This window comes from Macaca thibetana, chromosome 8 (assembly GCF_024542745.1).
Source record: "Macaca thibetana thibetana isolate TM-01 chromosome 8, ASM2454274v1, whole genome shotgun sequence".
Lineage (NCBI taxonomy): Eukaryota > Metazoa > Chordata > Mammalia > Primates > Cercopithecidae > Macaca > Macaca thibetana.
In genome coordinates, this window is record NC_065585.1 from 131,420,218 (window position 1) to 131,445,609 (window position 25,392).

Sequence of the window (25,392 nt, forward strand, 5' to 3'; positions counted from 1 at the left end):
CTCCTTTTTCAGCCTCACAAGTAGTTGAGACTACAGGCGCCCAACATTAGACCCAACTAGTTGTTTTTTTTTTTTTAATTTTTGGTAGAGACAGATTCTCACTTTGTTGCCCAGGCTGGTCTTGAACTCTTAGCCTGAAGGTATCCTCCCATCTTGGCTTCCCAAAGTGCTGGGATGATAGGTGTGAGCTACCACACCTGGCTTTCATTTTACTGTTGAAGAAAAAAGGCTACCAGAGTTGGCGCTAATTACCTTCATGTCATCAGTTTGAAAGTCACTTCTGTCTGCACCAGGGTACTTACATTAGGAAAGTAAGATGTTAGAGTACATGCTCTCTAATGTCCTTCCGGCCTCAACGTTGGTTTATTTGCACATACCATAGTAGGTGTGCCCAGTTCCCTATTGCTGGGCATTTTTCCCAGGTCTTTGTGACACGTAACAGGGTCAGGAACGAAAGTAGAACTGTCCAGTTGTTAACATTATATGTTGTTATTGATCCAAATGAACTGAAAACCTGATAAAATGCCTAACCCATGGCATCAAGTTTCGCAAACAAATGACAAGTTTGGCAAGTTTAACAGGTTCCGTTTTGAATGGCATCTATAAGGTAGAGGTGGCAGAGAAGGCTAAGCTGATGACAAAATGGTCTTTCTCAAAAGCTTATGCTTAGAAATGTCTCTATTTTACGACATTCACTTTATATTTACTAGACTTTAAACAACTCTTATGTCAACCATAAAGCAAGCAATATGCATATCTGCGTGTGTCTATATGATGTACTTTTGAAATCAGTATGTATTAATCAATCTTAATAATGAGTAACTCCTCTATTTCTCATATTGTAGCTGTTTCAGTGGAATTTGTCCTTTTCTGTCCGGGTAAAACATAACTGAGAGCAGCAGTGAGACAGGATAAAGAACTTTCCAGTGCAGGTTTGCAGTGTGTTCCACTCTTAGCAATGACTGGTGAAAAATCAATTTGTCTGTCCTGCTACTCAGAGTATGACAATGTATTACTGTTCAGGGAAGGGGGGCTATTATGCCCTGAAAATATGGAAGGAGCCACTTGCTTTTATACTCCTTTTTCTTTCCCAAGTCCAGGGGATTCCTCAGTCAAAACGGCTTGTTAAATTAATTAGTTTTTACTTCATCCAAAATAATAAGTCCTATGGGATGGGGCAATATTTCTCTTACAAACCACCACAGTTTTATTTGACATCTTTTGGTTAAAATTTTCCCTTTTATATAAATTAAACTATCTTTTATTTATTTATTTATTATCATTATTATTATTATTATTATTGTTATTATTATTGTTTTGGAGACAGAGTTTCGCTCTTGTCACCCAGCCTGGAATGCAGTGGTGCGATCTCAGCTCACTGCAACCTCTGCCTCCTGGGTTCAAGTGATTCTCGTGCCTCAGCCTCCCATGTAGCTGGGACTACAGGGATGCACCACCACGCAATTTAAGCATATTTTTTGAAACAGTGGCATAGTATCACAGGATGCCTTCTGATTTGTGTGAGAGAGTGGCAAGCTGATTCCTGTTTTAGTCGCCATCTAAAGTCACCACACAGAAAACAAAATAAGACAATTTCAAAATGTTGTATACTCTCACGCCTGTAATCCCAGCACTTTGGGAGGCCGAGGTGGGTGGATCACTTGAGGTCAGGAGTTTGAGACCAGCCTGGCCAACATGGCAAAACCCTGTCTCTACAAAAAAAATACAAAAATTAGCCGTGCATGGTGGTGTGCGCCTGTTAATCCCAGCTACTCAGGAGGCTGAGGCAGGAGAATCACTTGAACCCGGGAGGTGGAAGTTGTAATGAGCCAAGATTGCTCTACTGCAGTTCATCCTGGACAACAGAGTGAGATTCCATCTCAAAAAAAAAAAAAAAAAAAAAAAAAAAAAAAAAGATATATACATCACAGCAGCATTTACAATAGCCAAAAAAGGGAGAAGCATCCCAAGGGTTCATTGGTGGATGACTGGATAAACAAAATCTGGAATATACTGACAATAGGGTATTATTTCTTGCCATAATAAGAAGGAAGGAAATTCTGACATATGCTACAACATGGATGAACCTTGAGCACATCACACTAAGTGAAGTAAGCCAGTCACAAGATAACAAATATTGTATGAGTTCACTTACATAAGATATCTAGAGTAGTCAAATTCACAGTGACAGAAAGTAGAGAGGTGATTGCTAGGGGCTTGGGGGATAGCAAGGATGGACAGTTGATGAATGGGTGTAGAATTCCAGTTGTGCAAATTGGAAAGAGTTCTGCAGATTGGTTGCACAACAAGGTGAATGAACCTGACACTACTGACCTGTACCTAGGTAACCTGTACACGTAACATGGTTAAGATGGTAAGTTTTATGTGTATGTTACTATAATTTTTTAAAAAGCAATGTATGCTATATTCTTCTATTGTGTTACTATGTAGGAACTTCACAAAAGTTCTTTCATTTATTTAATAGATATGTATCAAGTACCCACTAAGAGCTAGGCACTATTCCAGCAGCTGAGATACAGCCACAAGCAACATCTCTAGTCTTTGAAACTTATAATGCAGGGTAGGAAACAATATAGATAAGTCAGTACACAAATATTAGAAAACACCTGGCAGTGATAAATTCTATAGAGAGAACAAATTAGAGTGAAATGATACCCAGCTAACAGGAGGGCTACTTTAAACTGGATGTGAAGAGTTATTGATTTATTTTCTACAACATTAGGCACTCTACAACATTAGGCACTCTCCAAAACAGCCGTTGGACTACTGGCCAGCGAGAAAAACTAATACAATATTGAAGGGACTTGGTTCCATTCAGGCGGTTTTAATGCTATTTAAAAATAAAGATCATAGTTTAAGTTTTTTCATAGTTTAAATTTTATTCTATAACCCACTGTAGTGGATTTACCATAGGATGATTATCAGTGGTGTTCATGTCTCACTCATATTCAGAATTCTCATAGCATAACATTGTAAATAAAATTGTCTTATCGCTTAGCAAACACAGGAAAGGGTGTTCAGAGTTCCAGGAAGAAAAGAGAAAATAGACTTTGGAGAAAGTAAGATAAAGACCTGGTAGAGGGACTCTGAGGACATCTTATCCTGGCACAGTGATCTAGTGCAGGGGTCCCCAACCCCTGGGCCACCAACCTGTACCAGTCTGTGGCCTGTTAGGAACTGGGCCGCACAGTGGGCGGTAAGCCGCGGGCGAGCAAGCATTACTGCCTCAGCTCCACCTCCTCTCAGATGAGCGTTGGCATTAGATTCTCATAGGAGTGTGAACCCCATTGTGACCTGCACATGCGAGGGATCTAGGCTGCCGGATGATCCGAGGTGGAACAGTTTCCTCCCGAAGCCATCTTTCACCCCCACAACCCCATGGAAAAATTACCTTCCATGAAAACTGTCCCTGGTGCCAAAGAGTTTGGGGACCGATGATCTAGTGGACCTCTGTCCTGGCCAAAGTTGGTGATGTGACTTTCCAAGATGAAGCTGTTGCAGAAGGTTGCACCTTTGTGCGAGGTGGTAGCAGAGGCCCAGCTTGTGCAGGCAAACAGGGGACTCAGCATTACTCCCTTTAGAATTAATTGCTGGGGGCTCACTATTCATTTCAAAACCTGCAGCATAGTCAACAGATTCTTGCATTACCACCGGGCCCTTCTTCAGAAAAGAAATCTATGGTAGAACCTGGGTATCCACTTACACAGCCCAGGTCTTAATCTCAGCAATCATTCATTCATTCCTGCCACACAGTGACTCATGCTTTATTTCTCCCTCAGATTTCAGATGAACTCAGAAGGCCAGGGAACAGAGGTCAGCTCTATCTCCAGATGCTATGCTTAGCACAATCACTTCTTTCCTTATTGCCACAGAAAGTGACTCCCCACAGGCCTATGCTTATTTGTCGTAAATATCTGGAGTTATCCCATACCCATTTTTTCTATGCTGAGGAAAAAGAAACATTCAAACAAATCCACCTGCTTACGGAGATGTATGTTACAATCTGCTTTGGCCAGATGGTCATTTGTTGGAAAATTCTGTTGGTACTGTGTGGAAGAACACAGGGCAGAAAGACATAAAATTGATTTGTTGAGTGGCTGTGGTGGCCCAGGCACAAAGATGTGTTTGGAGGACAGGACAGAACAAGATCTATGTGGTCCCTGCCCTCAGAGAACTCCCAGACCAGCTAGAAAACAAGATGATTCAAGGACTAAGGAATTGTGGTGAGTGCTGTGATAGAAGGGGGTCATGGAAGTACATGAAAGGGAAATTAACTTAATCTAGGGGATGAGGAAACCCTCCCAGAGAAAATGGCTCTTAAGCAAAGATCTAAGGATGCATTGGAGTGGGGAAGTGATAGGCAGGACACTAGGAAAAGAGGAGGGCATTTGCAAAGGTCTAGAAGCAAAAGGGCACACAATGCTTGGGGAAAATGTGGGGAAAAATCCAGTTTCTTTGGGTTATAATGTGAGGAGATGAGGGGGAAGGGAGGGAGAGACAGGGCTGGAATGCAGGGCTGGGTGGGACTGGGAATGGTCTTGTAAAGAATTAATGGAGACCAGCTGTGAGGGTGGTGTGGCTAATAAAAAGGGAGCCACAAAGCCCAGTGTAGGAGACCAGGTAGCAGCTTAAGGAGAAAGATGGGAGAATGGCCTGTACTGGGAAGAGGCAGTAGAGAAGAAAGATGTGGAAGGACGAAAGACAGATTTAGGAGGTAGAACACCCAGGATTCCCTTTCTCCCCACAGGTAAATAACACCTGGGCTTCACTCATTCCACAGAGATCTAAGCAAAAAGGAAACTATTTTGGAAGAGGATTCAAATCACATGAAGTGTTTATGAAGTGGCAGTGTCGCACATGATACCTTCTGTATAAGAGGGTTGGCAAATTGATTCCTGCTTTAGATAGTTCATCACCAAACAGATAGTGAAACAAGACAAATTTTAAATGATGTATAGACCAGGCACGATGGCTCACACCTGTAATCCCAGCACTTTGGGAAGCCAAGGTTGGCAGATGACTTGAGGTCAGGAGTTCGAGACCAGCCTGGGCAACAAGGTGAAATCCTGTGTCTACTAAAAATACAAAAATTTTCTGGGCGTGGTGGTGGGTGCCTATAATCCCAGCTTCTAGGGAGGCTGAGGCAGAGTTGCTTGCTTGAACCCGGGAACCGGAAGTTGCAGTGGGCCGAGATTTCGCCATTGCACTCTAGGCTGGGCAGCAGAGCAAGTCTCCATCTCGAAAAACACTTTTTTAATTAAAAAAATTAAAAATGATGTATATATCACTATTACATGAATGATGCAACAGCATTATTCACAATAGCCAAAAGGTAAAAGCAATGTAAGTGTCCATGGGTGGATGACTGGATAAACAAAATGTGGTATTTATGTACAAAGGAATATCATTCAACCTTCAAAAGGAAGGACATTCTGACACATGCTACAGTACGGATGAACCTGGAGGCCATCATGCTCAGTGAAATAAGCCAGTCACGGAAGGACAAATACTGTCCGATTCCAGTTATATGAGGTACCTAAAGTAGTTAAAGTTATAGAGAGAAAAAGTAGAATGGTGATCACCAGGGCCTGTGGGGGAGGGAGGAAAGGGGAGTTAGTGTTTAATGGGTACAGTGTCAGTTTGGGAAGAGGAAAAAGCCCCAGGAGTGGATGGTGGTGAGGGTATCAGCAAAGTGAATGTACATTGAGCTGTACACTTAAAGATGGTTACAATGGTCAACAGTATGTTACATGTATGTTACCACAGGTTTTTTAAATTTAAAAATATTCTTTTTAAAAAGGCAGTCATTGCCATTCCTAGTGTTGTCCACTCTGAAATATTCAAAATTATTTCAAACCAACGCTAAATTAACTTCAATTTTTAAAATAGTTTTAATTTTAAACAATGATAAAGGTAATACATTTTCATTGTAAAAATATAGAAAATACAAAAAAGTGTCGTTAAAGGATAATTTTTAGAAAAAATGTAAACATCGTGACTTTCACACAAATATAAAATGAATATGTGTGAAAGATGTTATTTAACTCCTTATTGAATAAGGAAACCAGTATGATGTTAAAACCAAAGAAGCTGGCCACTTGCCTGCAGTCCTAGCTACTCCAGAGGCTGAGGCGGGATACTCACCTGAGCCCAGGAGTTTGCAACCTGCCTGGGCAACACAGGCGAAACTCCCCAACCCTGTTTAAAACAAATAAATAAACAAAAGAAAAAGAAAAAAAAAATGCAAAGAACAAAAGGACACATATACACAGGCAAACAGGAATGCTAAAATGAATTTACAAATCAATGCCATACTGGTCAGTATCCACTGGGCAATAATCATTCCACTGGGACAAACTCATTAGCTTTGATGTTGACAAAAGTCATTTGCAATACTACCGGCTTTCCATAATGTATAGAGTTGTAAAAGAACCTACAGAGGAGGAAAGGCCACAGGACCCTGTAAAATTAAATAAACCTGCAAAAAGTGCTAAGCAGGACACCCAGGAATACCCGTCCCTCCTCTAGTCCCCTTGAAACTCTTTCACAAGGCGGAAAAAGGAAAGGAAAATCCTCATGTAACCCTTCTGCCCAGAAATACACTGGCACGGATTCTTTAGAGACGGATTTAATCCAGAATGTGGAGCCTTTATTAAGGAAATCAATCAGGTGCAACGTTCTGGGACACGCTCCTGGACTGGGTGGGCTGCGGCACACTGACCCAGCGCACCTCCAACCCCCGGGAGCGCTCGGCACCGCCCACTTCTCTGCGAGTGGCTGCAAGTTGCTGAGCAAACCTGGGGGCCATCGGGAACCTTCTGGGAGTGGAGGGCGAAGCTATAAGCGCAGGGTCGAAGGGCAGGCACGGGAAAAAAAATTCTAGGAACCGAGATCCGCTGCGCGGCAGGGCTGCGCAGCCACCGCGTCCCGGCAGCGCCGCCTCTTTCCCTCCCCGCCCACCGCCCGCCTGGCCGCTCTGGGCGGTGCGAGGAGCCAGGGGCGGGGCGACCTTTGCTCCGGCCTGGAGCAGTCTAGGCCAGGCGTGGCCCAGCCACCCGGCTGCAAGTTGGGGCGTCCCCGCCGCTCGGATCCCCATCTCGCCTGACGCGCGCGAGGTGGCCCCGCTGCTTCCTGCGCACACCTCGGGTCCCTCCCTCCCGGGCCGGGTTTGGCCGCTGCGGCCGCCCCTGGGCGCCCGCGCCCGGACCCGCGGTTTCAGTCAGACCCGCCCGCGGGCTGGTTTCGATTGGGGCCAGTAGGAGGGCGGAGCGGCCGGGACGCAAGGAGGGAACTAGCCTGAGTGGGGACGGTCCCCGCACAGGAGACAAAGAGCGTCCCTGGAGCGATCTGGGCGCAGGAACCCGACCCGGAGCCCGGGGCGTCCGCGCTGACTTCGGGTCCCCGGAGCCCGGGGCACAGTCAGGGAGAAGACGGCGGAGAAGGCGACAGCAGAGAAGGAAGGCAGGCTGCAGGGGCGCCGTCGGCGCGGCGGGCCGGGATGCGGACGCCGGTGGTGATGACGCTGGGCATGGTGTTCGCGCCCTGCGGGCTGCTGTTCAACCTGACCAGCACGCTGGCGCCCGGCTGGCGGCTGGTGAAGGGCTTCCTGGACCAGCCAGTGGACGTGGAGTTGTACCAGGGCCTGTGGGACATGTGTCGCGAGCAGAGCAGCAGCGAGCGCGAGTGCGGCCAGCAGGACGAGTGGGGCTACTTCGAGGCCCAGCCGGTGTTGGTGGCGCGGGCACTCATGGTCACCTCGCTGGCCGTCACGGTCCTGGGGCTGCTGCTGGCGTCGTTGGGCGTGCGCTGCTGGCAGGACGTGCCCAACTTCGTGCTGGCCGGACTCTCGGGCGTCGTGCTCTTCGTCGCCGGCCTCCTCAGCCTCATACCCGTGTCCTGGTACAGCCACTTCTTGAGGGACCGCGACGTCCTGCCCGCCCCGGCCAGCCCGGTCACGGTGCAGGTCAGCTACAGCCTGGTGCTGGGCTACCTGGGCAGCTGCCTGCTGCTGCTGGGCGGCTTCTCGCTGGCGCTCAGCTTCGCGCCCTGGTGCAAGGAGCGCCACAAGGCGCCCTCCGCCGGGCCTCGCCGCAGCAGCGTCAGCACCATCCGAGTGGAGTGGCCCGAGCCCGAGCTGACGCCCGCCATCAAGTACTACAGCGACGGCCAGCACCGACCGCTGCCTGCCCAGCACCGCAAGCCCAAGCCCAAGGTCGGCTTCCCCATGCCCCGGCCGCCGCCCAAGGCCTACACCAACTCGGTGGACGTCCTCGCCGGGGAGGGGTGGGAGGCGGCCCAGTCCCAGGACTCTACCTCGTGCAGCAGCCACCCCTGCGGCAGCACGCTGCCCTGCGACTCCGACCTCTAGACGCCTGTAGAGCCTGGGGGGCGCCGGGTGGCAAAGGACTCACCCCCGCACAGGCGCGCCTGGCTCCGAATTGGAACCCGGACACTTGCCCCTCACTGGTGTGGATGGAAATCTTCCTTTCGTGGGACCAAACAGAACTCCTTGGACGATTAGTTGAGGGTGGGTTTGGTTTTCTTCTTGAAGAGTTTAGTTTTCCTCTCCAGAGGGATCAGGGTCCTCTTAGGGAGTGACGGGCTTTTCATATTTTTTTTTGCTGAAGCATATATGGAAAGGGTGGCATTTGAGTCACGTGGACCAGAGACAGTAACAAGTGTTGAAATCAGCAGTGCTCAGAAACAATTTAACACCTTGAAACGACAATATTCTAAAGTACTGATGAATCTTGCATCAATATAATTATTGGGTTTTTTTTTTTTTTCTTTTTCCTGCTGTATAACTCGTTGCCATGCAAACTCTCAAGAGGCCAATATATTCCTGGCCATGTTTGAATGAGCCTCTTAAAATAAACTTAGAGCCATGCAAATGCCAGCAGTTTAATAGATTTCATGGAATGAAATAACGTGATTAACTCATAGCTACATATCATTGCATAAATGGGATTGATCTTTTTTCTCACTTATTTTTGCTGTGAAAGTTGAGGGCATGCAAGAGTTTCTCTTCCAGAAGCCGGGAGGAGAATGGAGGTCCTAACGCTGTACTATTCCACCTTTTGGACGCCTCGTCCAGGACACAGACGACTCTAGGTTTAACATTTTGTACAAAATGGAACCTGTTAATCACATTAAAGCACATATGTATATATCTTTTATTTATAAATTAAATTTTAAAACAATAGTTTCAGTATATCCACAAAAGCTCTCTTGTCTTCAGTACAACCTTTGGGAGTTTAAACATTCATTACTGACAATTTCCTGGCTGCCTGGGCACTTGTGTCTGAAATCTAGCACTCAAATCTTTGCACCTCTTAGCATAAGGTTACTTTAAAAAAAAAAAAAAAAGCCAACGGGCCCCACTTAAGTCCCTGATTACTTTGTTTTCAGGTTCATGCTATTTCTGTGCAAAGCCAAGTCTATTGTTGAGAGAACAAGAAGCACCAGTTTCCACTTGAGGTGAGACTGGAGATCTTTTCCTTTGTAGCAGTGGTGCTTAGAATCACAGGAAGGCAGCTATGTGTTCCATGACGGGGACTGGGTCTCCAGCAGGGCTGGCTTCAATTCCAAGTGGTTCATTTAAGGGTGCCTTTAACTGAACTGAATCTCATCTTTAAAACCTGCCGGTCAGAGGTGGGAACATTCAGTTCAGCAAGCCCTGATAATAGCTATGATGGGGCTAACTTAATAGCCCATGCTGCCTGTTAGAGTGGAAGGGATGATAGAGATTCACTTCCCTTGCCATTCGGTACTAGAATCTCTTGTTTCTCTCTTTCTGAAGCCAGGCTTTCATGTGTAGGCTGTATCACTTTGGAACATCTTTCAAATGCAGATTCTGCTTGGGTAGATCTGGAGTGAGGCCCTGAAATGATTTCCTAACTAGCTCCCAGGAGATGCCAATGCTGCCGGCTCATGGGCCACACTAGGAGTTGCAAGGCTTTCGCTGGGACTATGTCTCACTCGAATTTCAATCCCAACTGATGGCTGGTATTCAGACCTTTGAGTGCCTGCCACCGAGATGAGCTTGGGGACTTGCTCGAGGGTACAGAGCCAGAATGGAGAAAGTGCAACAGGGCCCTTTTCCACTAACACCTCCGAAGGCAGCAGTTAGGGTCCTGAGAAGTCAGCACCTAGCAGACACCATACAGGTACCGGACTCCTGGGAAATGCGGAGTCTAGGCTGCGTGGTAATTCTGTCTCCAGGGAAGCTTTAGTAAAAACAAACAAAACTCATGTTTTGTGTGTTTTGCTTTTCTCCCCATCCCAATGATTCTCCACTGCCTTATATGCAAAATATTTCCTGCCTGAGGATTAGGATTCGGTTGCTGAGAGTTAAAACTCTACTTTTCCCCTATCAAGACAAAAAAGCTAAAACTCCCCCTTTAAAAATACAAACTGCTTTTTGCCATAGAAATGTTCAAGACAGCCTGTAATCCCAGTGCTTTGGGAGGCCAAGTGGAAGGAATGCTTTGAGGCCAGGAGTTCAAGACCAGCCTGGGCAACATAGCTAGACCCCGTGTCTACAAAAAAGATTTTTTTTAATTCGGCATAGTGGCAACATGCCTAGAGTCCTAGATATTTAGGAGGCTGAGGCAGCAGGATCGCTTAAGCCCAGGAGTTCAAGGCGGTAGTGAACTAAAGCACACTACTGCAGTCCAGCCTGGGCAACAGAGCAAGACTGTTTGTTAAAAAAAAAAAAAAAAAAAAAATCAGGACAGCATGAAAAAACTCCTGCATCACTCCAGGATCCACGTTTGGCCTGAGGGTCATTCTCTGCCACAGCAAGTCTCAGGAGTTGCTGCTGTGGGTAAGAATTGATCCTAAACTTGTCCTAAACTTACCACTGACCAGCCCAGCAACTGCCCCGCAGAGAACACACTGAAAGCATTTCTGTCTTGCATCAAGCCCTTCTGACCTGCCAGACTCATGTTTAATCCTCCCCATCCCCACAGGAAGTGGGAGTCCCCATCGTAATGGATGAAGTCTTTTTCGAGATTACTCAAGCGATGCTGAGAGGACGGTGAGATCTGTGAAGGTAGGGCAGAAACTGCTTTAACGCACCCCTGCTCTACCCGTTCACCAGTCTGGCTCTCATCTAGACACACGCCCTCACCAAGGAGGGGTGTGGCTTTGAGCACACAGCTGGTTCTCTACTGTGGAGGCTGCAGGAGGAGCTGTCAGGGTGCTTTGGCAACCATCCTCCCCTTCATTGTGTAGATCGTTCACTCAGTATGTTTTTGGGCATCTGACATTTTGCCAGCACATTTGTGGGCACCGCAGAAAACAATACTATCCGGGCCCATTCTGTGTGGAACTTAAATACTCTCCAGTGATCGTGTACAAATAAAATGAAAAAGATTAAGCCGGAAATCAAGGAATGGAGGAAGAAAGGTGTTTTTGTTTTGTTTTGTTTTGTTTTTTGGAGACAGGCTCTCACTCTGTCGCCCAGGCTGAAGTGCAGTGACATGATGAGGGCTCGCTGCAGTCTCAACCTCCCAGCCTCAATGCATCCTCCAGCCTCAGCCTTCCAAGTAGCTGGGACCACAGATATGCATCACATCACCCAGCTAATGTTTTGTTTTGGTTTTGGTTTTGGTTTTGGTTTTGTATAGACAGAATCTCACTATGTCACCTAGGCTGGTCTCAAACTCCTGAGCTCAAGTGATCCTCTCACCTTGGCCTCCCAAAGTGCTGGAATTAGAGGTGAAAGCTCCCACACCTGGCCACAGGTGATATCGTAGGAAAAGTGGTCAGGAAGAAGGAGGTACTTGGGCAGAGAACTGAAAGAAGAGAGGAGCCTTTTAGGCAGAAGGCACAACTTCAAGTTTCCACTAGAGCAAATGTGAAAACAGGTGGGCGCCTCAGTCTCACTACAGCTAGTTTTGCTTCTCCTTCATTCTAGAATTGGGTGGGAAGGCCAAGAAGCAGCTGGTGGTACAATGAAGTAACCCTGAGTCAACCTTGTCATCTACTCTTTGTCAGGCTAACAGATTCTTTCACAGGGAATACCATCTGGAACAAATTCACCCTGTCTTCTAGAATATTTCTGTAAGCAGACAGGGAGGGTCTCTGGGGATTCTAGGAATTTAATCAACTTGAGCAATCAGCCTGTTTTGCAGCCTCGTGCCCTGCAGTCTGTTTCTTCCTAGACCCTGTGTGGTCACCCAGCTGGTTAAAAGCAGCTCCTGACAGGTCCCAGCAACTTAGAGATGAACTGGGTGAACTTTCCTCATGGCCATTCTATAGTCTCCACCCCAGGGAGCAGCAGCTTCACGAGCAACCACATGCAACCTATGTGCTGGCATGAGGACTCACTGCATTGGCGCCACTGGGACCCCTCCTCTGCATGCAATGCACCCCCTCCCCTCTCCATCACCCCTTAAAACCCTCCTGTCACTTTCCCTCTGGGAGACACTGCTTTGGAGAATAATCCCAGAGCTCTTCTTACTTGTGCCAAGGAATAAAACTCCTATTGATCACACACCTGCGTTCTCAAGGAGCACGGTTTGTTATTCATCAGACCTACCCCTTTTTGGGGGTAACATTTCCAGAATCAAAAATAAGCAATTTCTTTTTCTTTTCTTTTCTTTTTTTTTTTTTTTTTTTTTTTTTTTTTTTTGAGACAGGGTCTCCCTCTGTCACCCAGGCTGGAGTGCAGTGGCATGATCTTGGCTCATTGCAGCTTTAATCTCCCGGGTTCAAGTGATTCTCCCACCTCAGCCTCCCAAGTAGTTGGGACCACAGGCACATATCACCATGCCTGGCTAATTTTTTGCATATTTTTGTAGAGATGGGGTTTCTCCATGTTGCCCAGACTGGTCTCAAACTCCTGAGCTCAGGAGATTCACCTGCCTCAGCCTCCCAAAATGCTGGGATTACAGGCGTGAGCCACCATGTAAGCAAAAGTAAGCAACTTCATGTGTGAATAGTCCTCCACTAAGTAGGACTGAACACGTGAAAACAAGGTTTCATTTGTTCAAATCAAGGAAAATATAGACAGAGCTTAGCAGGGGGAACAGTGCTGACAAGGGGACTTGATTCTTCAGTGGCATGTGGAGAGAATGGCTTAAGACTTGATTGAACCCATTTAACTCTTGTCCTACTGGTGGCCCAAGTTATACCGAGGCTCTGACAAGGTGAGCCAGCAGCACCTCTTGTAAAGCAATGTGACCAGTGGGTTGAGAGCCTGGGAGGGCAGGAGATGCCTTTCACAGGTACCAAATGCCTCTCTATTGTTTTGCATAGAGAAAGTGACATGGAGCCTGAGGCCACTGACACTTTTCCCCTACCACCACGTTTGCTCTTCACAATGACTCCCAAAGAGCTGCCTCTCACCACGGGGCTAAGGGAGGCTAGACAAGATCACTGCAATTTTTCTAGAACTTTGATGATACCTGCCTCCAAAAAGGGTAAGCCTTGCCCTTGCTAGGCTTCTGTTTCCTCATCCGTAAAACTGGGGAGACTGAATTAGATATTTTCAAGGGCATCTCTAACTTTATTCTGAGGGTGACAGTTAAGAAAGGAGATTGAGAGGGGAGAAACAAAACTTGAACAGTGGAGCCTGAGGAAGCTGACTGATGTGTAAAATTTTTTTTATGATAATTTTTTTTTTAAGTTCCAGGGTACATGTGCGGGATGTGTAGGTTTGTTACACAGGTAAGCGTGAGCCGTGGTGGTTTGCTCCACAGATCAACCCATCATCGAAGTATTAAGCCCAGGATGCATTAGCTCTTTTCCCTAATGCTCTCCTCCCACCATCCTCCCCCAACATACCCCAGGGAGTGTTGTTCCCTCCCTGTGTCCAGGTGTTCTCATTGTTCAGTTCCCACTTTGAGTGACAACATGTGGTGTTTGGTTTTCCTGTTCCTGTGTTAGTTTGCTGAAAATAATGGTTTCCAGCTCTATCCATGTCCCTGCAAAGGACGTGATCTCATTCCTTTTTATGACTGCATAGTATTCCATGGTGTATATGTACCACATTTTCTTTATCCAGTCTATCATGGGCATTTGGGTTGATTCCATGTCTTTGCTATTGTGAATAGTGCTGCAATGAACATGCATGTGCATGTATCTTTAAAACAGAATGATTTATATTCCTTTGGGTATATACCCAGTAATGGAATTCCTGGGTCAAATGGTATTTCCGGTTCTAAATTTGTGAGGAATCACCATACTGTCTTCCACAATGGTTGAACTAATTTACACTCCCACCAACAGTGTAAAGGTGTTCCTATTTCTATGCAACTTCACCATTCACCAGCATCTGTTGTTTCTTGACTTTTTTTTTTTTTGAGACAGAGTCTTACTCTGTCACCCAGGCTGTAGTGCAGTGGCCCCATCTCAGCTCACTGCAACCTCTGCCTCCCATGTTCAAGCAATTCTCCTGCCTCAGCCTCCTGAGTAGCTGGGATTATAGGCGCCCACCACCATACCTGGCTAATTTTTGTATTTTTAAGTAAAGACAGAGTTTTACCATGTTGGCCAGGCCAGTCTCAAACTCTTGACCTCAGATGACCCACCCACCTCGGCCTCCCAAAGTGCTGGGATTACAGGCATGAGCCACAGTGCCTAGCCTTGCTTCTTGACTTTTTAATAATCACCATTCTGACCGGCATGAGATGGTGTCTCATTGTGATTTTGATTTGCATTTCTCTAATGATCAGTGATGTTGAGCCATTTTTCATATGTTTGTTGACCACATATGTGTCTTTTTTTTGAGAAGTGTCTGTTCATACCCTTTAAATTAGCTAGGTGTGGTGGCTCACACCTGTAGTCCCAACTACTCAGGAGGCTGAGGGGAGGATTGCCTGAGGCCAGGAGGTCAAAGCTGCACAGACAGCCATGATTGCACCACTGCACTCCAGCCTCAGCTGGACCAAGTGAAACCCTGTCTCAAAAACAAAACATAATAAAAACAAACAAAAGCTAATTATTAGTCTGAACCCAACAAACTCTATATTCTAGTTCCTGGTTTCTCTGAATTCCATCAGTATTCCTTGGGAGTTAACATAGTAGAAACTTAGTACTACCTTCTCACCGTCCATGACTGCCACCCATTTGCTTCCTAAAAAGAATGAATGTAAAGTGCTTAACCTAACTCTTAATTGCTAGAGATAGACACAGAAAGTCAAGCGTTGTGTAGAGCTCTTTAAGCTTAATGCACGAACCACTTAACTTTTCTAAAGCGTCTTGTTTTTCCAGAAGAAAACCCAGACCTATTACTGTATTACAGAACTTGAGTTTCTAGAAGGAATTTCAGATTTTACATCTGCCACAGGCTCACTGCTCCAACTATTGGGTGTAGAGAAATTGAGTAAGAAACTAACACGTAATGTAGAGATGATCACAATAGAAGACTCTTAGAGTTGATAACAAAACATTTCTACAAATAGATACAGTTACAAAACTGATGTATGAAACTCTATTTAGGGGACACGGATGGCTAGGAATTGTTAATATAAAATATTGAGTATCTGTCTATAAGATCAAGTATTTCTGATAAAACAGACATTTGGATGTGTTTTGTAAATTCTTTTTTTTTTTTTTTTTTTTTTTTTTTTTTGAGATGGAGTCTCACTCTGTCGCCCAGGCTGGAGTGCAGTGGCGCAATCTCGGCTCACTGCAAGCTCCGCCTCCCGGGTTCACGCCATTTTCCTGCCTCAGCCTCCCGAGTAGCTGGGACTACAGGCACCCACAACCGCGCCCGGCTAATTTTTTGTATTTTTAGTAGAGACGGGGTTTCACTGTGGTCTCGATCTCCTGACCTTGTGATCCGCCCGCCTCGGCCTCCCAAAGTGCTGGGATTACAGGCGTGAGCCACCGCACCCGGCGTGTTTTGTAAATTCTTGAATGGAGAAGGCATAACAGGATATATTAGACTAGATTCTGGTAGGGTAATACCTAGGCATACACTCCTAGAAGACCAAAGATAGGAAAAAAAGGTATAGTATAAATAAGCCAGGGACGGAACAAGGGGAACAGGGTACTTATCTGATATACAGGGATGTGGCTACATATCGTCAGCAACCTTCCCAGGAAAAGGAAATGGCAGGTGTTTCTTGGATCCAAGTAGGGAATGAGACCTGCAGAGTACAAGAGTGGGGCTGAGGGTGACATTTTCCACAGAGCCTGGGAAGTCAGCTGAGCTAGCTGGAACACAAGCCCTGAAAGGCTGGTGGAAGGCTTAAGGTCCAAAGGAGGCCAAGGCACTAACTTAAACCTGTCCACAGAAAGTGATCATCCTGTAGTACATCATTTGTACATGTTTTTGAGCCTGATTCTTTCATGACATTTTATGCATTTCGTGTATAGGGAGAGACTTGCCAAGAGCAAAATGATCAGTGAGCTTGGCTCTTGGGAGAAGATAGTAAGATTCATTCTGTGCATGACAGGTTGAGAGTTCTGTGAGGCTGACGTGGTTTCTCTGACATACAGGGGAGCCTCTGGGGCAACTTAATGATGCTTGCTCTGTCCACCGGCCACAGAGACAGAGCCCAGCCTCCTCAGGGAAGGTGGAGCCCCAGTCTTTGTTCTTAAGGCCAAATTGATCTTGATTTGGAATTTTTAATACTTGATCGCAAAGCACAATTTATTTTATATACGATATCCATAGCAATAAGCCTAGGACTTCTAATTGTGCTTAACAATTTACACAAATTCATTCTGCAAAAAAAAAAAAGAATAGTCTAGAAAAGATCTAGCAAGAAAAGTCTTCCAAGACCACTTAGATTTATTATAATTTGGACTCATGTTGTTGAACTCAGGTACTGTGCTAAGCAGTATACAAGCATTTTCATTCAATGCTCAATTGGCCTGATGTAGGTTCTGTTAATCCTACTTTCAACACTTAGGAAACAGGATTAAGTGACTTGCACAAGGTCGTTACTACTGGATTTTAGAGCGTACTCCAGCTTTGTTACCCTGTCTCCCATCAGAGATTGAAGGCCCTTGATTCCCTATGTGGGTGTGGATAAAGTAGTAATCTGGGAAGACAACCAGAGGTGTCACTAGTCCAAGCATCTGTATGTTCCCCCAGCGAGCAAGACCAGTTGAGAGAAATCCTGGTCCACACCTATACTTTATGTTGCAGACCACAGGATACACATAATTTATTTTAAATAAGCCTTTGGCACATTACTTCTTTGAGCTTCTACATTGGTAAAGTATATTTATCAGTTCTATGAATTTTGGAATCAAATGAGAGCACAAAAAATACTTTTTACAAATTTTAAGCAAAAGGACTAGCTTAGCAGTGAAGTATGCCTAAGAGAAATAATACCTAAGTAGGAAACTAACATTTGAACATTTTTCTATGCTGCAGAAATTTGACCTTTATCCCAAAAGGCATGGAGATCATTACCTTTTGTAAAATGGGGGAATAGGTTCAGAACAAAACTAGCTCAAAGTTAGTGTCAAAGCCAAGATTCAAATCCAGCACTTCTGACTGGTATGCAACCTGGGATTCTCAGGGTTAGCTTTGGGATTGGAAAGCTTCTATGGCTAAGCCATAACCTAAAATTTCTGGAGATTGAACTGAAATCTGACTGCACCTATGAATATTCAGCTTTTTTAAACCCTGTAAGAAAACCAAATGACTTCATTCAATTAAGAAAGTTGTTATTTTAATAAGCAATTTCACTTACCACAAACCAGAAAGGAAGCTAAAACAATACACCATGAAATGTCTAAACAATTTTTATTGAAATGTTTCAGCTCCTTTTTTTATAAGATCAGTTTGTAAAGAAGTTAACAATTCCTGTGGGAGAAGAGACTTGAAGTTACAGAATGCATCTACATTAAAACAAAGTAAAAATACAGAGATGGTTTGGATTTCACAAAAGTTAGCAGATTTCACAAAAGTTAGCAGAGCAGACATATGTTTTTGTTTTTTGTTTGTTTTTGTTTGTTTCATTTTGTTTTGTTTTTTGAGACAGAATCTCGCTCTGTTGCCCAGGCTGGAGTACAACGGCACCATCTCGGCTCACTGCAGTCTCTGCCTCCCTGGTTCAAGCGATTCTCCTGCCTCAGCCTCTCAAGTAGCTGGGACTACAGGTGCCCGCCACCACGCCCGGCTAATTTTTGTATTTTTAGTAGAGACGGGGTTTCCCCATATTGACCAGGATGGTCTCGAACTCCTGATCTTGTGATCCAGCCGCCTCAGCCTCCCAAAGTGCTGGGATTATAGGCATGAGCCACTGCGCCTGGTCGGGGACATAAGTTTTAAGGGTAACTCCAACCAAAACCCTAACAATATCCAAGCCCACCCCACCATAGGATTGGACCCTTTGTGGAAGTCCACCAAAAGCAAAATTTGATCACTATTTCATGCATGTTTCACTTTGCTCAATGCTTAATTGCTCAAACTGGAGTCTAAAGACAGAGTGGTTAGTGTTTTCCAGACAGAATATCGCATCTCTTGTCAACCTACATATCCAGTCTTGGTGGATTTGGTAGCCTGGAGAGGCTGAAGTCAATCTTTTTCCAGGCTCTGGCTTTTTAGGTGTCAGTGTTAAATGAACAGGTACGCACAAACACAAGTAGTGAGGTATGCATATATATGCATACATATTTGTTAGTTAAGAACCATTTCAGGCCGAGTGCAGTGGCTCATGCCTATAATTCCAGCACTTTGGGTGACTGAGGCAGGCAGATCACTGGAGTCAGGAGTTTGAGACCAGCCTGGCCAACACAGTGAAACCCGATTTCTACTAAAAATACAAAAAATTAGCCAGATGTGGTGGTGTGTGCCTGTAATCCCAGCTACTCAGGAGGCTGAGGCAGGAGAATTGCCTGAACTCAAGAGGCAGAGGTTGCAGTGAGCTGAGATTGCCCCACTGCACTCCAGTCTGGGCAACAGAGCAAGATACTGTCTCAAAAAACAAAAAACAAAACAAAACAAAACAAAAAAGAACCATTTCAGAACAAGAATTCTGGTAAGCTTAACTAGATAAGTTTGAATTTATGAAATCATTATCACTACCATTACTTTTGGTAAAACAGAAAAACAATAAAAAGTTTATATATATTTTTAAAACTGTATAACTTAAGACACTTAAAATGTTTGGTTTCAGGACCACTGCAGTCTATTTATCATACCAATCTATTTTTAAACGACCATATGCATAGTTTTAACCAAAGTTATATTCTATAAGGATTCATGTTGTAGATCAAAGTGATGAGTAAATGGACTAGGAATACTTTCCCCATGTAAGTAGGTGTATCTGGAATTATTTTAATATTTTGAGTCCAAGTAAACTGTAGGTTCAGCAAATCTACAAATGGCAGATAGGGAACTGGATCTGGTGGAAGTGATAGAAGGTGCACACATAAGGCAGGAAGTAGCCAACAGGGTACTTCTAACAAAGAGAAATCCAAAAATTAAATTTGTGTTTAAGTTATTTCACCATATTCTTTATTATTGTTGGCACAAGAATTACTCCCCCTCGTGAACGCTAAAGGCAAAAGGACTGGGTAGGAAGACGGCAGTATTAGCAATAAAACTACATCTTGCCTCTGCCTTAAGCTGGTATTATAGGGCTATTTCCACTCCTGTGCAGCTGGGGGACCACTGCGGCAGGGTATATCCAGAGGAAGCCAGCCTAACTTTATACACCCACTACCCTTCCCCTCTACCCACTCAAAGCTTTATGTAAAACTCAGGGTGACCTAATTATTAAGGAGCAGATCCAACTCTTTGGCCTAGGCCATCAGGAATGAAAAAGCCAGTGGAAGTACATCAGATTTCTGGTTTAGTTTTAAAACCAAGTGGTGAAGGTCACAAATTCCCCACTCAATGACCCTCCTCGGGAGACAGCAACACACGGTCTTCAACAAAAGCACCTTCATTTGCTAGCGTCTAGATTCAACTCTGGGAGTCAAAATTCATTTTCTTTCTATTTAAGATGAAGTGACTAGGGGTCATAACTGCTTGGTCTTCCAGCTAGTGAAGTTTTAGGAATAAGAGAATTTAAACTGTGAAGTCAATGAGAACTATTGAGTGTAAGATTCCCATTCCAAATCTTTTTCTTTACAAGTTATGATCAGATTCAATAATGAGCTCACTGTCTCTTCTATTCTATAGCTTATAAATCTTAGACACCATTGGAACTGGAGCTGTAGAATTAGAGGATGGTGGTTACAGAAGAATTGGATATTACAGTTGCTCAACTGACTGCCCATTACAACACCTTTCCATGAAGATGCTGTTTGGCAGCGTATTTCTTTTATGTTTGTTTGTTTTTGAGACGGAGGCTCGCTCTGTTGCCAGGCAGGCTGGAGTGCAGTGGCGCAATCTCAACTCACTGAAACCTCCGACTCCCTGGTTCAGGCGATTCTCCTTGGCAGGGTATTTCTGTAACCATCTGCAACTAGTATTTGAGTACGAACATGACAGTATCAAGTTGTAACAGGACAGCTTTCTCCACATTCTTTGTGCTCCTTAACAACTCTACAAGGCAGAAAGTACTGTTTCCACTTTTAAAAGGGGGAACATCAAGGCAGGTCAGTTTGTCCAACCTCCGTCACCCCTGGCTGTTGTCACAATGTGATCTATTTAAATTGACTGAATCAAATCTAGATCAAAAGCATGTTCTCTGAGACAACATACAGATAGTCTAGCCCTTTGGAACTCAGTATCCTATTGCCTGTTCTAAAATAGAATCAAGGCCGGGCACAATGTCTCATGCCTGTAATCCCAGAACTTTGGGAAGGCAAGGCAGGCAGATCACTTTTGAGGTCAGGAGTTCAAGACCAGCCTGGCCAACATGGTGAAACCCCATCACTACTAAAAATACAAAAATTAGCTGGGTGTGCTGGCACGTGCCTGTAATCCCAGTTGCTCTGGAGGCTGAGGCAGGAGAATCACTTGAACCCAGGAGGCAGAGGTTGTGGTGAGCAGAGATTGCACCACTGCACTCCAACCTGAGTCAGAGTGAGACTCTGTCTCAAAAAATAAATTAATTAATTAATTTAATTTAATGGAATCAGAGAGCACATGAATTTTCTAGAGTCCTCATAGTCTATATCTGTTGCTGATCGTTAGATATTTCATATTGTTCAGTTTAAAGAACTCATGGTGATAATGAGGTAATAATTTATAGGATGAAAACTTGAGGAATATTGCAGAATTAGATATTAGTAAAAATAAGTCATGTGTGGTGATGAATAAATTACTCCAGCCCATGTTACCAGATGCCTCCAGACAGTCAGCAGCACTATCATAAACTTGTTCCATGGAAATGCATGTCTGAGCATCCTTACAGGATGTGATGGTGCCAAGCAGCCAACAGCTCCAGTGCGTGTGTTTGCCATAAGCCTTGTAGTACTCCCTGGGACATCTAAGAATCTGTCCTTCAGGGTTTGGGAAACAAATATGGCCACATCCTCCATGGTCTTTTGAGCAGCTGTTACTACCTACAGGATATCCCCACCACCCCCATGAAAAGCTTATTGAGTTAGATTAGGTTTCTTAAAGGTCTTCTGCAAACTTTTTTTACAAATACATTATCAGAGTTATGGGACCCAAATGTTTTCCCCAAATTAGATGGCTCTTCAATTTAATTCCTTTTACTCAACTAGATACTGAATGACTGGCAATTCTTCCTTCATGGAAAAGGATGGTTTTAGAAGCCTAGGAGTTCAGATGTTGGATGGCTTAAGAAAAACTGAGGGGAATTCTGACTCATTCAGGGCCACATTGTGAGTTCTCTTCGCCCCTCAAGTTACACCTGGTAAAACACTTAACTTAATTATGATAAAACAAACACTCACAGATTCAGTATTCTGACATGTGATGGCTTTCATCCACATTAATTTGTCTAGGGACAGTTGGTTTGATCATAGTAAACACTCAGGAAATTCATGCCATGTACTCAGAGGTGAGTCAGTGTGCCTGGACAGAAGCCTGAGAAGAGAAGGCGGTGGCAGACCTGTCTGTGGCAGGACTGGGAGGATCGCTCTTTATTTGAGCCATCCTGACAGGTGCATGTGCCGTCATGGAGGTGCTCCCAAGAAACATGTTCCTCCCCATTCCCACAGGGAACAGAAGATGGATGCAAAGCAGATGTGGTGGTGGAGGATAAGTGGGAGGAGCGGGAGGAGCGGGAAGGGTGGTTGGGGCTGCTCCTTCAACCCCGGGATCTAGAGCAAACAGCTATTTCAGCAAGTCAGTCCAGTAGGTTCCAGCAATGGGCATGTGCCCCTACTGTCCCCCTCCTTCAGAAAATCACGTCATGGCTGTGTACGTACATTTTTCTATCTCACAGGAAGAAAGTGTGCAACTGACCCAAAGCCTGGATCCTTAGGTTAAGTGTGGTACATTAGCCTATCAGCAACCCACAGTAATTTGGGCAAGGTGTTTTTTCCTTTCCATCCCACTAACTTTAGTCTTTGGGAAATTTCCAGAACATGGACAACTTCAAGAGAATCTCTGAAGAACTGTGGGTTGGGACCACAGCCAGTGCAAACATAAAGATGCCCAGGATTTTATCCTAGAAAAACATACTGAAAAGAGTCAGGTAAAGTGGATCTCAAAGAATAACCCCACAGAGGAAGGCTAGCTGGCCACCTCCTGGTTCTCTGCCAAGATGATCGTTTTCTTTATACATGATACTGAGAAGGCTGCTGCCTCCTCTTGTTCCACAGTACAAGTGCGGCTTTGTCCATAGTCACCAGGTAGGACTCGTAGGCTGCTCTAATCCCATTGCTCCAGGATTTGTTTAAAGAGTATGTTCTATTTCTTAGAAGACCCAGACTACTCCAGCATAGTGGCTCACACCTGTAATCCCAGCACTTTGAGAGGCTGAGGTGGGTGGATCACCAGGTCAAAAGATCAAGACCATCCTGGCCAACATGGTGAAACCCCGTCTCTACTAAAAATACAAAAATTAACTGTATGTGGTGGTGGGCACCTGTAGTCCCAGCTACCTGGGAGGCTGAGACAGGAGAATCACTTGAACCCTGGAGGCGGAGGTTGCAGTGAGTCGATATCCTGCCACTGCACTCCAGTATGAGTGACAGAGTGAGACTCCATCTCCAAAAAAAAAAAAAAAAAGAAGACGACGACTCAGACTTTTCAACCCTAAGGAAGAGTCAAGTTCTTGTGAACTGACACTGAACAAGTCACCAATGATAGGGGAAAGCATGGGTACCATTTAATTGTGTCTTTTGTGTCCATATGGTGGAAATACCATGTAAGGGTTTGCTACTGCACATCCCTTCCCAACTGTACGTTTAATGATGTTACATTGGTAGCTTGAAATCTGGCATTGTGGGATATTTGCACCCTGATAATTGGCAAACACTACAAATGGGGACTTCACTTGGTTTTTTCATTTTGTTTTCTAGACCAGGAACTGGCAAACAATGGCCCTTGAGCCAAACTCAGCCTGTTGCCTGTTTTTGTAAAATTTTAGCAGAATGAAGCTATGGCCATTCACTCACATGTTATCAATCGCTAATTCTGTGAAACAATGGCAGATTATCCACCAAGCCTAAAATATTTACTATCTGGCCTTTTGGAGAAAAAGTTTGCCAATCTCTAGTCTAGACTTAAAGAAAGTGATGAAGTATTAATGAGGCAGACAAAATCTGCATGTATCCTGTCTATAACCGTTAAAATTTAAATACCATAAAAATTGAGGAAATATCTCCATAGCATTTGAAATCTATTATCCAGTTCAGCAAAGAAGTCATTTATGTCACTGATGGACTAATCCCCACAAGTCTTCATTGCTTCACTTTCACCTCACTTGTTTATGGAAATAAAATCATCAAAAAACATTCACGTCAAGAATACTCATTCACTGACTTCTTTCCCTAATCAGATAGTAATCAAGCATTTATTCACAGTTTTTGTCAAATCTTGAATTGTAACCATAGATTGGCTTCTGATCTAAGAATTCCAAATAAAAAAGCAGCCTGTGAAAATCAGTTAGCTATATGAAATTTGTAAAAAAAAATATCATGGCCAGGTGTAGTGGCTTGCACCTGTAAACCCAGTACTTTGGGAAGTTGAAGCCGGAGGATTGCTTGAACCTAGGATTTGGAGATCAGACTGGGAAATATAGTGAGGCTTCATCTCTACAAAAAATAAAAAACAGAAAAATTAGCCAGGCATGGTGGCATGTGCCTGTGGTCCCGGCTACTCAGAAGACTAAGGCGGGAAGATTGCCTGAGCCCAGGAGGTCAAGGCTGCAGTGAGCCATGATTGTGCCACTGCACTCTAGCCTGGGCAACAGAGTCAGACCCCGTCTCAAAAAGAAAATAAAACAGGTCGGGCGCAGTGGCTCACGCCTGTAATCCCAGCACTTTGGGAAGCCAAGGCAGGCAGATCAACTGGGGTCAGGAGTTCGAGACCAGCCTGGATAACATGATGAAACCCCATCTCTACAAAAATGCAAAAAATAGCTGGGCGTGGTGTCATGTGTCTGTAATCCCAGCTACTCGGGAGGCTGAGGCAGGAGAATTGCTTGAATTTGGGAGATGGAGGGTGCAGTGAGCTGAGATTGCACCATTGCATTCCAGTCTGGGTGACAGGAATGAAATGCCATCTCAAAAAAAAAAAAAAAAAAAAAAAAAAGCAAAGAAAAGAATATCATGTATTTTATTATTTGTACATTGTGTTACATATCAGTAAGCTTAATTATAAACAGATGTAGGTATATATGTGCACACATTTGTTTCCCAGATGGCTGATTGTTAAACATTTTCCAGCACATCACTAGGTATTATAGTTAAGAACTCAAATATTAACTACCAGGGATGTTGACAAACAGCCAAAGCATGAAAGTGGGGCTGGAGTAGAAGAATGAGGAAGCTGGTACCCCCAGGGCTTGATGTGCTGTAAAATTCTTCCTACACACTGGGTGTTAGAGTGGGAGAATTTCTTTACCGTTTTCTCACACTTGCATATGGAGGAGCTTTCATAAAATGACATTTCTGCATTCTCCCACATCCATGAAGTTACTCCTACCCAGGAAAGGAGAAGTGACTTACAAATTATTGGAAATTGTTAAGATGAGGCTGGCCATATTTGGTTTGACCCCTTTGTTGGGCTCTGCCACCTGCAGAGAACATGCGCCTTCCTCTGGAATTGTAAATTTAACCTTGGCACTGCACAGATTCAAGGTTGAAAGCTCAGGGTCACAGAATGTTCCTTGAGCAATGCTACACTGGTTCTTAAAGGCATGCACTCTAATTCTAAAACAGAATTTTGGAAGCCTCCCATTTTTCACTAGAAATTTCATCTGCATTTTCTAGCCTCAATTTTCAATATGAAGACAAGATTAACATGCTCAGGAAAAAACAACACTGACACTGGCACACTCAATGTAAAGATGAGCTGAAAACTACATG

The 25,392-nt window shown here is 44.5% G+C and overlaps 1 protein-coding gene across 1 annotated transcript; it reads left to right on the top strand.

The window, feature by feature from the left end:
- Positions 1-6,995: 6,995 nt before the first annotated feature.
- Positions 6,996-9,223, top strand: CLDN23 (claudin 23). The gene has a single exon (XM_050800462.1). The coding sequence runs from the start codon at positions 7,520-7,522 to the stop codon at positions 8,387-8,389; it is 870 nt and encodes a 289-aa protein (XP_050656419.1). The 5' UTR covers positions 6,996-7,519; the 3' UTR covers positions 8,390-9,223.
- The last annotated feature ends 16,169 nt before the right edge of the window (positions 9,224-25,392 follow it).